This window comes from Engraulis encrasicolus, chromosome 23, assembly GCF_034702125.1.
Source record: "Engraulis encrasicolus isolate BLACKSEA-1 chromosome 23, IST_EnEncr_1.0, whole genome shotgun sequence".
Taxonomy (NCBI): domain Eukaryota; kingdom Metazoa; phylum Chordata; class Actinopteri; order Clupeiformes; family Engraulidae; genus Engraulis; species Engraulis encrasicolus.
In genome coordinates this window covers 25,441,778-25,456,777 of record NC_085879.1, presented here as the reverse complement: position 1 = coordinate 25,456,777, position 15,000 = coordinate 25,441,778, and the positions used below count along the sequence as shown (strand labels likewise).

At 43.5% G+C, this 15,000-nt stretch overlaps 1 protein-coding gene across 2 annotated transcripts in view; it reads right to left on the bottom strand.

Annotated features, from left to right (window-relative positions):
- Nucleotides 1-3,430: 3,430 nt before the first annotated feature.
- pls3 (plastin 3 (T isoform)) overlaps nt 3,431-15,000 on the bottom strand; it is a 93,859-nt gene continuing 82,289 nt past the window's right edge. For both annotated transcript variants that reach the window (XM_063190132.1, XM_063190133.1), the window contains exons 15-16: nt 7,596-7,720; nt 3,431-5,123 (exon numbers count right to left, since the gene is read on the bottom strand). In XM_063190132.1, coding sequence (XP_063046202.1) covers nt 4,991-5,123; nt 7,596-7,720 — 258 coding nt within the window. In that variant the 3' untranslated portion in view covers nt 3,431-4,990. The remainder of the gene's footprint in view (nt 5,124-7,595; nt 7,721-15,000) is intronic.

The following is a 15,000-nucleotide window of genomic DNA, read 5'->3' as shown; positions in this document are numbered from 1 at the left end:
GGCTAACTGGCAGAGGTGGCGTGGAACATTAGTAAACCTCCCTCCCGAAAGCCTCATACAGGGTCGATGCCCTTGGGCTGGGGAACTGGTCCAGCGGTATCGTGCTGTGTCTCCCATTTCCCGACCGATGTAGTTGACAAGGTCGCAGGTTCACGCGCCGAGGGGGACGAACAGGTGCAAGAAGACCTCGGTCAGACACACATACTTCAGTTTTAATTCATTTTTACTTTATCTTTGATTGTTATGTATCGTTTCTGTGTTACTGTCTAAGGAACAGAAAGCCGCTGCATTGAATTATATGAATCTAATACTGGAATCAGGTCACCAAGCAACTTCCTGTATCCCGGTTGTCACAATTCTGAATTCCATGGCTCTGGGTGAAGGGATAGATAATAGATTTAGGGGTAGAGGAGGGAGGAGAGGGAGGAGGTGGAGGGGTAGAGGAGGAAGGAGAGGGAGGAGGTGCAGGAGGTGGAGGGGTAGAGGACAGGTGGAGGAGGTGGACGGGTAGAGGACAGGTGGAGGAGGTGGAGGGGTAGAGGACAGGTGGAGGAGGTGGACGGGTAGAGGACAGGTGGAGGAGGGAGGAGGTGGAGGTGGTGGTGGGGTAGAGGAGGGAGGAGAGGGAGGAGGTGGAGGGGTAGAGGAGGGAGGAGAGGGAGGAGGTGGAGGGGTAGAGGACAGGTGGAGGAGGGAGGAGAGCGAGGAGGTGGAGGAGAGGGAGGAGTAGAGGACAGGTGGAAAAGCAAGGAGAGGGAGGTGGTGGAGGGGTAGAGGAGGGAGGAGAGGGAGGAGAGGGAGGAAGTGGAGGGGTAGAGGACAGGTGGAGGAGGTGGACGGGTCTGAGCAGATAGGGGACCAGAAGGAGTCACAAGCACAAATCCTACTGCAGTCCAGTTACCACAAATTTGACAGAGCAATGCCTCTAAAACGGGACACATTTGGAACATAAGGGTGTGTCACAAAATAAAGGATGTGTAATGAAGACCATTTTCAGTCTAAAGTATATGTAGTTAGGCTACTGCATTTGCCTTAATAGAGCAGAATAAAATAGATCAAAACGGTGCTCATCAGTGTGCGGTCCATCTTTGCTTTGTCTCAATTTGGGCATCACATGGCGCAGATATTTTCAAAAATTTGGGTTGGCTTTTTTTTGCCTTTATTAGGATAGCACAGTGAAGAATGGGACAGGAGATGAGTGGAAGACACGGGGCTGGGGGAGGAGGGGTTGGGAAATGACCTCGGGTCGGATATGGAACCCAGGTCCCAGGTGTAACAGGGCAGTGCCTCACTGTCTGAGCCGCGGCTGATGCCGGTGCACAGATTTTGTGCACCACCTCCACCCATGTCACACACAGGCAACATACACGCACACACACACACACACGCACACACACACACACACACACACACACACACACACACACACACACACACACACACACACACACACACACACACACACACACACACACACAATCAGAATCTCTCAGGCTCAGCATTTAGGTTGAGCACCAAAAATCGACACACACACACACACACTGAATATGCATGCAAGGGAACGGTGCTCTCTCTCTCTCACACACACACACACACACACACACACACACACACACACACACACACACACACACACACACACACACACACACACACACACACACACACACACACACACACACACTCCCTGATTACAGATGTGATTAGGAGGACAAGAGCGAGTGAGCGAGCGAGTAGAGAGTGGGTGGGCGGGTGATGGCGGTGAGTAGAAATGGCGGTGATGGGATTGAATGAAAACTGCAATCAGTGGAGAGACAGAGATGAGCAGTGGGAAGGTTACATGAACAACATAATATAAGCAGAGCAGCATGTATACTGATGATGTGCATGACAATAAGAGAGGAGAGCAATGGAAAGAAAGGCACAGAAAATAGAAAAATAACACATGCTCTCATTTCTTTTTTCTTGTCAGACAGAACTGCACTATAATGTTCATACGTAGGGGGCTTATTTGTATTTTTGTGTCATCATAATAAGAGTATACCCATCTGTGAGAGATAATTTTGTGAAATAATTAACCCATTGTGTCCTGGAGACACATATACGCTGCATTCCGTTTTTTTTTAAAGATTTGAGCTGTTTTATTAAAAATGTGGGTAGGTTAGAGCTGAATGAACACATTCTAAGGCAAAACGAGGGTCCAAGCTTTTAAATGTAACTCATTTCATGGCTGTATGTGCTTCGGAGGCTGAGATATTTAGGATTTAATAGGCCGAGGGCACCCTTTCCCAAAAAAGGCTCAGGACAAAATGGGTTAAGTCACGTTACGGTAACTGAAATGACTGAAAATGTATTGACAAAAGCATGATCATTGCTGATGAGATGCCCAGCATGTTTCACTAGTATTTTGAAGGCAATTGTTGAGACAGAACTTAGACGTTTTTGAGTTTTAGAATGTGCATTTCAAAATTCTAAAATTTTAAAGTTAATACGCCACTGTCACAATGGAGTTTTTTTGTGTTATCCATGTCGTATTTACAAGTAAACGGACTTTTTAAAAATCCGCATTTAAAAATACTTGCGTATAACCAAAACCATAGTATTTGACATCTGCAGCTCTGACATTGTGCTGATATGGAGTTATTCAGCCCATTTCGCTACCAGACCGCATTCATGTCCATCTAAAACATGGGGCCCTCAAGTCATTATATAGACATATAAAATTCACGACTGGTGTGGCAGTTGGGGCCCATGGAGGACAGATTTGGACGTGGCCCTAGGCATTTGCCTTGGTTTACCTAAAGGGAAGTCTGCATCTGGGTGCGTGGCCCACTCTGAATACCGCTCATCTAGGTAGGGGGGTTGGGTAGGATACTACTTCAAGCAGTCTTCCCACTCTGCACAGAGTGGACACGATCATCTTATATAACCATAATGATGCCGACAACAGACAGGGGTGCTTAATATGCAAATTGCCATTCCCATCTACATATGTGCACATACTTGTTGAGGAGACACAGTTTGTCCCTCACACAGACAAAACCTTTGACAATACTATGCCTATTGAAGGGTTCAGATGCAAAACAAAAAGTGCATTTGTGAGAGAAGTTGACATAAAATAGGCTGCTTTTATATTAATTCAGCACATTAGCAGTTGGTTATATCTCATTTTTTATTGTTGCCCCTTAGGTTAGGGTTAGGGCCATTTACATGTCATTTATGTCCATACTTCTCACCTCCATTCAGCTGCTCATGGCTGAGCCCAACCCAGATGACCCCCTCATGGCCGACATCTCGCCTGAATTCCATAATGGTTTTTAGAGGGTTTTACATTTGAAATCTTGACATCCACCCACAGCAGACTTCTCCAACCACACAACAAAGGAAGAGAAAAAAACAAACAAACAAAAAAAACAGGCCAGACCAAAGGTTACTATGAACAGCATTGGGTTTGCTTTATTTTCCGCAGTTGGTTGGATCTTCATTATAGACATTGTGTACAACATAAGGATTTTTCTTTTTGGCTTGAAATTGTCCCATTCAGACCATAGTAATATAATGCTGCAGCAGTTAAGGCCCAACCATTCCAGTTTCTCCCCCTCCATGTTTTTTTTTTGCTTGTAATGGACGTGTAACTAAACACGAAGAACATAATAATGATGACAAGTACACAAGATGGCTACCAGCTTTATCACTCATAGATATAGAACACGATGCCGCGTCGTTGACCACCGAATAGCTCATAGTCAGATCGCCGCCATGTTTGACAGGTATAAAGCTGCTATCGGTGATGAGGCGATACACGTATTATCCTGTGGGTGGCGGTAAAACAACATCTATGAAAAACATAGGATACCTGACCAAGATGGCGGCGCCCTAGGTTGGACCACGCCAAAGGGCTGAACACGGCATCTAGTGTTCTGTATCTATGGTCAACATTGTCCACCCTTTCCCCCGCACTGTGACTGGATGTCAAACATGACAGCTACTGTAACTGGTGGGTCTTGTTTTCTAAAGCTGTTGCCTCGTTCTCAGAATTCATGGAGTGTTTCATTTTAAATAATATCCACCATAAAAAAGATTGTTCATGCATAGTTTTCTTTTTTGGACCATCCTCATTCTGAAAAATGCTTAACTATATGGACATAATGGCGTATTCTTCAATGAGTTCCCATATTGTGGAATGTTTAAAGCTTCTACCAGCACAGAATGTATGTATGAACGAATGCATGTATGTATGTATGAATGAATGTATGTACTTTCAATTGGTTCATATGTACGTTATACATCTATATATATAAAAAACTAGGAAAATAAGCATCAAGATTCAATGGTCCCATACAAAAAGCCATGAGTTGCACTGCACAGCTGTACTGCAAGCGGAAAGCAATACTGCATGTAGCCTGTAGGGTTTCTCCTCCCCCCCTCTAGTCACGTCTCCCACAGTGAGGAGTGGTCCATCACAACATCCCAAAACACCAACGCAACTCCATAAACACAAATATGCAAATAAAAAAATATACATTGCATTCACTTTTTTGTCTTTTTTTTGTTTTTGTTTTGTTTCACCTGACATGGCTTGAATCCAAATGCAGATATGTTAAGGTATAATGCTAAGTAAGGTGTTTTTTTGGTTGACATTTCCCATTTTTGCAATTGCTTTCTGCGTCTTTTGCAAGTGATCTTATTACATGTACCTTTAAAAGATCATAACCATTTTTTTTGTCGTCCACGGGGAGGAAAATTAAATGACCTTCTGTAGTCGATTGACAATACACCTCCCAAACCCCCTCCCTCCAACATCTCTCCTATTGGCAAAAACATTTAAACATCATTCTTAAATGTAACATCTCTTGCCATTACACTTGCTTTGTTTTATTAGTATGGCTGTGTTAACTGTTTTCTTTCTTTCTTTTAAACCAAAAGCCTTTTAACCAGCAAAAGGTGATGACGAAGGTTTTGATTGGCTGGTGCGGGTGTGTTGTCATGGTTACGCCCTCTTCATGCCACGCCCCATCAGGCAGGCGAACACAGTCATGACCATCTTGGGCTTGACCTCTACCAGGTCCTCAGGCAGGGCATACACACGAGCGCCGATCTTCCTAGCCATAGATACAGCATACCTGCAATAGGGAGACAAGGATTATTAATCAAAACAGCACAATAGACAATACGTATGAATGGCCATCAGGGTACTTTGCTCTTGAATGTGCGTTACGTCCCTTTTTGGGGGGAAACAAACCCTGGCGTACTAGCCTAAATGAACACAGTCCATGCTTCGGCCACGGTCATTATATGGCTATATTATTTGAACAGCCGCCAACACAACATGTTGAGCGTGAACAACGGTAGTCTACAGGTCCTTGTCTTTCGTTTATTCTTTTCCAACCCCACCAATTGACTTGCATTGGCTTTCCCCCCAATGTTTTCCCCCCAAAAAAGGGCGTAACGCAAATGGCACACGTCACGCCGTTTATGCGTATAGTGAATGGCCCTGCCGTGGCTCAAACGGTAGGGCACTGCACTGTTACCCCGGGGACCCGGGTTCCATTCTGACCCAAGGTCATTTCCCAAACCTCTCCCGCTTCTCTCTTCCACACATTTCTTGTCCCACTCTTCACTATACTGTCTTTAGCAAGGCGAAAATGACTGGCTTTGTAGTATAGGCCCATGGATAACCGACAAACTAAACTGGATTGGCTGCAAAAGCTCAAATATCAGCATTTTGAGAAAAGGAAACTGCATTGCACAGCAATTGTGATATGTTGGTCAATGTAATGGCAACAATTGCTTCGAACCCACTGACCCACTTTTTCCCCTGATGTGCCAATTATTTCAACAAACACAAGCTGACAGCCCAAGAGACTCTTAAACCTCCCCTGGGAACGAATAAGCCCCCCGCTAGGAATCCATGCAAACAGGATTTCACCACAGCAGCTCTTAATCCTTCCAGAACATGGTGCCATTCTGTCGTCATGGTGTCTACAGTATTCCATTTTAATAATAGCAGATCATTTGGAAAACCCGGCGGCCGGGCGCTTTCCCTTAGGGACGCCAAACACACCGGATGTGGATGTCTGCTAACTTGCAACCATCTCCTGATAGTGAAAAAGATTAAATGCCGATTTTGTTAAAAGTCTGCCACACACATTCAAATGTAGTCACTGTCACGAGTGATCATAAAACATCTGGGGGAAAACAAAAGTCAAAGTGTTTCTTCCCCCCCACAATTTACCATACTCACTTTTCTATACACATTAAGACACAACAGAAAGAAATCTGATTTGGTGTGCTGTTGGCCTAAGGCAGGGATGCAGATGATCTGGTTCAGGTGGTCAACATCCTTGTGGGCTAAACATGGAGGTCTTGACTTACAGTATATGAACAGGAGGAAGAGAGAAAACCAGGCCCTTGCCCTGTTCTTTTTAAAATGGGAAATTCTAGACCCAGGCTTACTACCTGTCTTCCGTGTACGTGGCTTTACCTGGCCTATATAAGGGCGTGTCTTTATTTTCAATGTTTGCACTGAGGATGGTCTGAATGGGACCGAAACGTTTGCACTGTTCACTTGGGTAGCACTTTTTTTATTTTCGAAACATGCAATAAAAGGAAATTATTGCATCGGCTAACAAGGTGTGCGAGTTCCCCTTCCTTGATCCTATAGTTAACCTGTTGGAACCTACGCACCCACCCGGCATCAAGAGAAGAGGCGCGGTACCTCCCTTTGAAAGAAAATTTTAGACCCTGCACACTTGATAGAAAAATGTCTGCACACTTAAATCCTTTTATTCTTTTAATGGCCAAGCTTTCGGTCTAATGACCTTCCTCAGGGCTCAGTATTCAACTATGAAAAGGATTTTCAGGCATTTTTCTTTCACAGTTTTTGTTTGGCACTTTTTAACCCAGAGTGCTGTGTAATTCACTTAAATAACATTTTAAAATGTGGCTTGATTTATTTATATATATACATGCCTCACTACTCAGAAGATAAGTTAGCTTCGTAGAACCTAATACATGGATAGCAATTCATTTGTGGACGAATAAAAAAAGAAACATCCAAGAGTGCCGTCCTTGAGTTCTTTCATTCATTGGTCATGTGTGACTGGCATTAGTAATTAAGCCACAACACCACAGGCGTCTGGCTGGCAGAGATTGCCCATACCCACAGCCAAAAGCAATCAGCATGGCACTTACTCTAGCCAGGGTTAATTAAACGCTTTTTAAATGATTATATACAGTGCTTCCTCAAATTGTCCCATTTTTCTTTGTCAGCTTTGCAGGCACTTACTTGGCATTTTGCAGCTTGTTTTAAACACTGTTGACTCTTTTCCACTGCCAGTTTTCTGGTAAGACTACAGCTCGACAAAGCGCGACTCGGCCTCCACTTTTTTGCTTTTCGAATAAGCAAGAAACAGCTCGATTGTGAAGCAAAAAGTGGCAGTCGAGTCGTGCTCTGTCGAGCTGTAGGCCTACCAGAAAACTGGCAGTGGAAAAGAGGCACAAATAGTTTGACAGCATGGCAGTTACTGTACTTACTTGGCGTTTTCCAGCTTGTTTTAAACTCTATATAGTTTGACAGCGTGGCAGTTACTTACTTGGCGTTTTCCAGCTTGTCCTCGTCAGACAGGGTGCCCGTCTTGACCAGGTCGTAGCTGACGCTGCCGGGCTGGATGGCATCGATCAGGTCCAGCACGGGCAGACTGGTACTGATCTCCTTGTCCTGCAGGCATGCACAAATATACACAGTACATTACATTACAATACAATACAATACATTACATTACAATACATTACAGATTGGTACTGGTACTGGTACACTCCTTGACCTGGGATGGCAGATACACATAATACATCACATTACATTAAAGACTGATAGTCCAGCGGATGGGTGATTTGATCGTGCACTTTTGAGTAAAAGCATGAAAATCGGTACACATATCCTTCTTGATATGCTGATTAATGTTAGCGTTGGAGGCGTCGCGAAAAATGCATCGTTTTCAACATGGCCGCCAAATCCAATATGGCCGACCCATATTAATGAATCTACCTGACACTTTGTAGTAAAAGCATGAAAATCGGTACACATAACCTTCTTGATATGCTGATTAACATTAGCATTGGAGGCGTCATGAAAAATGTATTCATTTTCAAGATGGCCGCCAAATCCAATATGGCCAATTCATATTTATGAATCTACCTATCTACCTAACACTTGGTAGTAAAGGCATGAAAATCGGTACACATATCCTTCTTGATATGCTGATTAAGTTTAGCGTTGGAGGCGTTGCGCAAAATTCATCGTATTCAAGATGGCCGCCAAATCCAATAAGACCGACCCATATTAATGAATCTACCTGAGACTTGGTGGTAACAGCATGAAAATCGGTCCACATATCCTTCTTGATATGCTGATTAACATTAGCATTGGAGGAGTCACAAAAAAGTCATCGTTTGCAAGATGGCCGCCAAATCCAATATGACCAACCCATATAAATGAATCTACCTGACACTTGGTGGTAAAAGCATGAAAATCGGTACACATGTCCTTGATATGCTGATTAATATTAGCATTGGAGGCGTCGCAGGAAAAAAAACATTGTTTTCAAGATGGCCGCCAAATCAAATATGGCCAGCCCATATTAACTACCTGGTAATTTGTGGTAAAAGCATGATAATTGGTATAGTTACTTCTTTACATTAGATGCTTATTCATATTAGGGGCCATGAACAAAAATCAAATATGACTGACCCATATTACAATACAATACATTTAGTCTAGACACATTTTTCATATTTGTGAATGTTAGAAGCATTTTTTAGTAAAAGTTGGGAACCTATGTACTTAACATAATTTAAGTGTGCTGAATTCAACTAGACTGGTTCCCAAGCTGGATTTTGAGGTTTTGACAGTTAAATTTGAAAAACAAAATGGCTGCCAAAATACGCTATTTTTGACAGAGCATTTTACCAAGTATTGCTGTACTTGGAAATAAATGCTCTTTTCTAACATTTTGTGTCCCAATAATGTTTCTTGATGAATGTATCTACTATAGAGGATTTTAAAAAGTATAAAATAGCTTCTAGAATGCTAATAATGCTAATATTGTAGGTGTTAGCCTAAACGTTTCAAATATTTAGCTTTTCTAATAAGATATTTGTAGCCTATGTGTGTATATGGTTAAGAAAATTGATATAAGTATTTTAGAAATACTTAGCATAATGTGCAGTATTTAGTGTTTCCAAAAAAACACTTAAAGTTGCTATTAGCTCTCTGAAAACTGTCCAGAAATCGCTAGATGACATAATGATATTACATATAACATAAGTTATTTTGTGTCATTTTGAAAAATGTTCAGACATATTTTATTTTATAAGATACTATTGCATACATTTGAGATAGTCTATACATGCTACTCAGCCTGGGCCTCGTTTCCCGATAACGATGGTTCTTAGCCTTACGTGTGTCGTTAACCAGTGATCCTACGAATGTTCTTAGATTTCCTACGACTGTTTCCCAAAGACACTCGTACATGAACGCGCGTGCACAGCCTCTAAGATCATTCGTAGCGTCGCTCTTAAGGATTGCTGTCCACATATGTGGTGCTGAAATGTACTCGGAGTGAACTGCGCCGTCATCTGCTGCTAAACCATTTACAAAATGTAAGGCGTGTGTCAGTATCAAAAGTTGTTTTATATAAGGTTGGGACTACATTTGTAGCAGTTTGCAACTATCGACAGGAGTTATTGTTGGCAAATGAAATAAAATACACACACACAATGAAATCATAAAAAAACTCCCAACTGACGGTAATAATGAGCTACGCCGTTAAGACCCAGATAAAGCGCGTGCACTTGGTTACTGCAGCTTAATATTTAAGAAGACAAGTAGGCCTAGGCCTAGTTGGAGTTCCAAATTGGGACGCGCAAAGTTACGACCTCAAGGCGTTCAAGGCTTGACAACTGTCGGGAGCACGTCAGCATGCTGTTATGAAAAACAATGTCCATCAAAATTGACACATCCCCTCGCTGCTTTTTTGTTATTGCTTAGTCTACTAGAGTCGGAATAGGGAGAGGAGCTTGGCACATGTGGTGAGCGGTGCGCAAAGTACAGCGCGCTCAAGACTTTAACAACTGTGAGGACATTTTTGCACGGCAGTCTGCTGTTATCAAAACAAAAAATCTACACGAATCCCCATCGCTGCCTTTTTAATTTTTGTCATAGCTTACCCTTCGCCTACAACTATCATGTATTTTCGGCGTCGCCTTCCCTTTCTTAGGCTACTTGAAAATGAAAGAGGGTGCAACAACTCGCTGACCATTTTTCTTCAAAAAATATAAAATAAATACAGTTTCGGAAGTGGCCTTCCGACATCAACACTCTTGTCTCTGGTTGCCGAAGCCCCTTATTCATTTTGCCTTGTTCTTGTTCATGAAGCACCCACACAAATTATGATTGATCACAGATTAATTATGCCCAGGTTTATCAAACACAGTCGAACTATTTTACTACCTGTAAAATATTTCCAAACACATTACTTTTATTTTATAGGCCTACACATCCACAATTAATGTTACCTTCTTATTTGCGTTGCAGTGTCAACTATGCTGCCATGATATTTAGGCTACACTCCCGTCTTAAAACATCAACTTGAAGCGCAAGTTTCCTCTTTTCCTATGGGTGTCTCCACTGTGCCATGCCTCTCGCGTCTTAAAACAGCAATCTTATGCGCAGGTTTCTTCTTTTCCCTTCATATCCTGTGGGTGTCTCCACTGTGCCATGCTGCTACGATCAATCTTAGCGCGTTAAGACTACTCTACACCACTCGTGGATTGCTCTTAGAGTTACGTGTCAACCTGCGATGGTTCTTTGCTAAGTTGGCTTTGGGAAACGCTCCGTGAGCTCTACGATGGTGTTACGTGTGAACTTAAGTAGCACGTAGCGTTAAGTAGTACTTAAGGCCCTTTCGGAAACGAGGCCCTGATTGTTAGTGGCCAGATCTCTTGAAGATGATGGAATTGGTAGCAAGGAAAAACTTGCTCAAAGTACAGTTCTGAATGAGGCTTAAGTCCTTGTTTATTGTGTCAGTGATGGCAAAAAATGGACTCCGAAACATGTCGGTCTTGCTTGTACTCTTCATCAAGCTATTGGGTAAAAGACCTAATAAGACAATTCAACCTGGCAGGTCATTGTCTGAGTTACAACCAGGTCCTCCAAGTCCAGATCCTCCTTAGCTGAGAGCACTGTAAAAACACTGAACCAAGAGAGTGGTGCCATTATTCCAACAAACATTGCGGCAGATAAATTCATCCACTACACATGTGATAACATTGACATCCTGGATGAAACACTTGATGGGAAGAATACTTCCCATGCAACACAAATGGCAGCATGGCAGAGAGGCCAACCAATTGATTATTCTGTTAAAAATATGAGGTGTCCACTAGACATAGGCCCTACATTAAATGTGCCAAATGCCCTGATGGAACTACATCCTCTCAGGATTACTCCTAGGACATTCAAACCAACCACCCATTGCTGAATCATGCTTTGGAAAATCTGGAGAGGAGCATAAGTATGCTAAACAAGCAAAGGCCACGGACCTAGCTTTCTTCTTGCACTGTCAAAACTTAGACATGAAGACTTCTTGGTCAGTGTTCAATCAGTCACTGTCATCAAAGGAACAACAGACTGCTGCGTTGTATTTGCCAATAGTCCTACTATGCGCTACTGCACACGTTTTGCACACATTTTGATACTTTGAATACAAATGCATTGTCATATCTTCACATTTTGGACAGGAACATACAAGTTTAGCCAGATTCTGATCAGGCTATGAAGTGGGTAAATGTCACAGGCAATAAAAGAGCATCATTGCGATCACCGAGACAGCCTCAGCTTTGTGTAGGTGGACACTCTCTTTTAACCTGAGATCACACATTGCAGATCAAACATATGGAATGTACAGTGTCCTCCATGGCAGCAAGAGCAAGAAACTTCTCAATGACGGAACCTACTCACCGCAGATTAGAAACAATACGGAGTAAAAGTTCTTTACACACATTTGTGCGTACCCAGTTCCTTGGACTCACGTCTCCTGACTGAGGTCACGAGTACCCTGAACGACACGAGTTACGAGAGCTTGACTAGTTCTAGCCTGCTCTGTCTCTTTGTTCTCTTGACTACGGTCGACTGGCAACGCATTTCAGTGGAGTCAGACTCTGACTCCCCCCTGGCAAAGTGCTTCGATCTCCCGCCTAAGGTGGACGACTTTTTATCCCAACTCCCTGCCACCACAGAGAATCTCATACAGCAGGGACTGACCACCACCCTAGTGGCTGATGGCCATCACCGCAGGCCATTGCGCTTGGCACAAAAGCGCACCCCGTCACCATTCATGGCGCGCTTGTAGACTCCAAAAGTCCTGTATAATACACCACGAGCGCCTTCGTCTGACGCCTCCCTTTTTCCCCTCCTGCAAGGAGGCGAGATTTCTCAGGGTTTGTCCGACCTTAACCCACGGGGCTCAGGGGCCTCAGCTGAGAGCGTAGGGGCTTCGGCCCCTCCTGCTACTTTCCTCTCTCCTGTAGGTTTGAGTCTGGCACCGGATCAGGAGGAGGACATCCCCCAGCCCAGGGGCCACCTGCCCCTATGAGTCTGGCAAGGGAACATTTGAACCTAACCGGTTTTCTGGATAACGTTATCAGGACAATTGAAGGGGCCAGGGCCCAATCTACTGGGACACTGTATAACCTGAAGTGGTCTGTCTTCGAATGCTACTGTGACCAACGCGACAAGACAACCTCTCAGTGTTCAGTACCAATGGTGTTGTCCTTTCTACAAGACTTATTGGGGGGAGACAATGCTTTACCATTTAAGTCTACTTTGCAGCGATTTCATTGTGCCATGTAGGATTCAGTTCCAACACTCTGAGTGCCCATCCACTAGATACTTACGCCCCGTGCTACGTCACCTGGGATATCTCTCTAGTACTGGAGTCTATGTGTGGGACCCCTTTCGAGCCCCTCCAAGAGGGGTCTCTCCAAACTGCTTTTGCACACCACCTTTCAGATCCGTGGAAGAGAGGGGACAACACAACTTGTGCCCTGTGCACGCATTACGCATGTACATGAAGTGAACAGGACTCACTCTTTTAGGAACACTGAGCAGCTGTTTGTGTGCTTCATCAAGCCCTCTACAGGGCTTACAGTTTTGAAATAGAGGTCTCCAAATGGTTGGTTCAAACCATTGTCCTGGCATATGAGTCCAAGGGTCGCCAACCCCCGGCTCAGATTAGGGCTCACTTTACCAGTGCGGTTTCTACATCTTGTCCTCTCTTCAAGGGTGCAGCAGTTTCAGACGTGTGCAGAGCGGCTGGTTGGGCCAACCCCCGCCACCTTTGTCCGGTTCTACCGGCTAGATGTGACCACATTGCCACAGGAACATAGGGTTCTGGGCACGACCACTGATTGTCTGTAGGGTGATAGGAGCGCTATCCTTACAGGAGGCTCTTGGAGTTCTGCCTAGTTTGGACCAGCAATCGGGAGTGATTGTAACTCTCCCATAGATATGCGAACGATTCGACTGAAAGAGAACATTAGGACATGAATATGTCCCCGGTTCTCTGAAGGAGATGAGTGAGCCATCTCTCAAGACATCCTCGTTGCCGACAGCCTAAGAGGGTTTGGCATCAAAGTGGCTTATTTTCGGTTTTGAGAAAGTGGACATCCCGCCCATAGACCTTTGGCGTGATTGCAAAGGTCTTCAGCTAATCGTACAGCTGAGAGTGTGCTCCCATAGAGATGGCTCACTCATCTCCTTTAAAGAACCGGGGACATATTCATGTTCCAATATTTAGTTTTTTAGATAATACCATCTTCTTTCTCTCTCTTTTTCTTTCCAAATCTTATTGAATGACAATTGTGTATGATAATGTGCTTTACGGAGGCTATTGCTATTGAATGCCAGTTTACGAGGATATCACATTATAAAAAGGCATAATTATAGTAATTTTTATCTTTTTGCCATGACATTTTGCCTTTGTGTAAGTGTAGGAATACATCTTAAATGCAAATATGTGAGCATTGCCCATTTATTTCCGTGGAAAAGTGATACTTTCTAACGTATTCTGCTCAAAATCAAGAATTTCGGCGGCCATTTTGTTTTTTGCCCATTTCATGGTCAAAAACTCAAAATTCAGCTTGGGAACCAGGCTAGCTGAATTCAGGGTACTCTAATTGTCTTAGAAAACTAGGTTTCCAACTTTTACTAAAAAATGCTTCTAACACCCTTAAAAAGGGCCTTTTTCTGGAAATGCTTCTAGTCTAATTGCAATATGTATTTATGTAGTATCACAACTATGAAGTTTACTCAAAGCGCTTTGAAAAAAGACATACACGCATACATACACATTCACACACCAGCTGTGCACAGTGTGCAGACTGCCGTACGGCACCGGTTGTCACGCGAGACACAGACACAGACACAGACAGACAGACAGACAGACAGACAGACAGACAGACAGACAGACAGACAGACAGACAGACAGACAGACAGACAGACACACACACACACACACACACACGCCAAATCTTCACATCATTATCCTGGTCTAGAAATGAATCCTAATACTGTACCCTGTACCCTGTAACCCTGAGTTGACTTTTTGATGGCCATCATGTTCCAACTGTGCCATTCACCATTTATTCAAAGTTTATGGAAATCTTTTAATTACGCATTATTGGCAGTTTGATTGATGTTGGCCATAGTATATACCATAACCTGTGAAATCCTACTACTTTACACAATTGTTCTGATCTGAAATGTAGCATGGATTCCATCCCTAGGTACCAGATCTTGGGGTGCAATCAGGAGAAAGAGTAGGGGTGTTAAAGCGATGGCTGCAGTTTATTTGAATAGATACAACTGACATGATTGGATATGGGCTACACATATGCCAAATACCACATTCTTAACGACCTATAAACTGCCATGGGCAATCG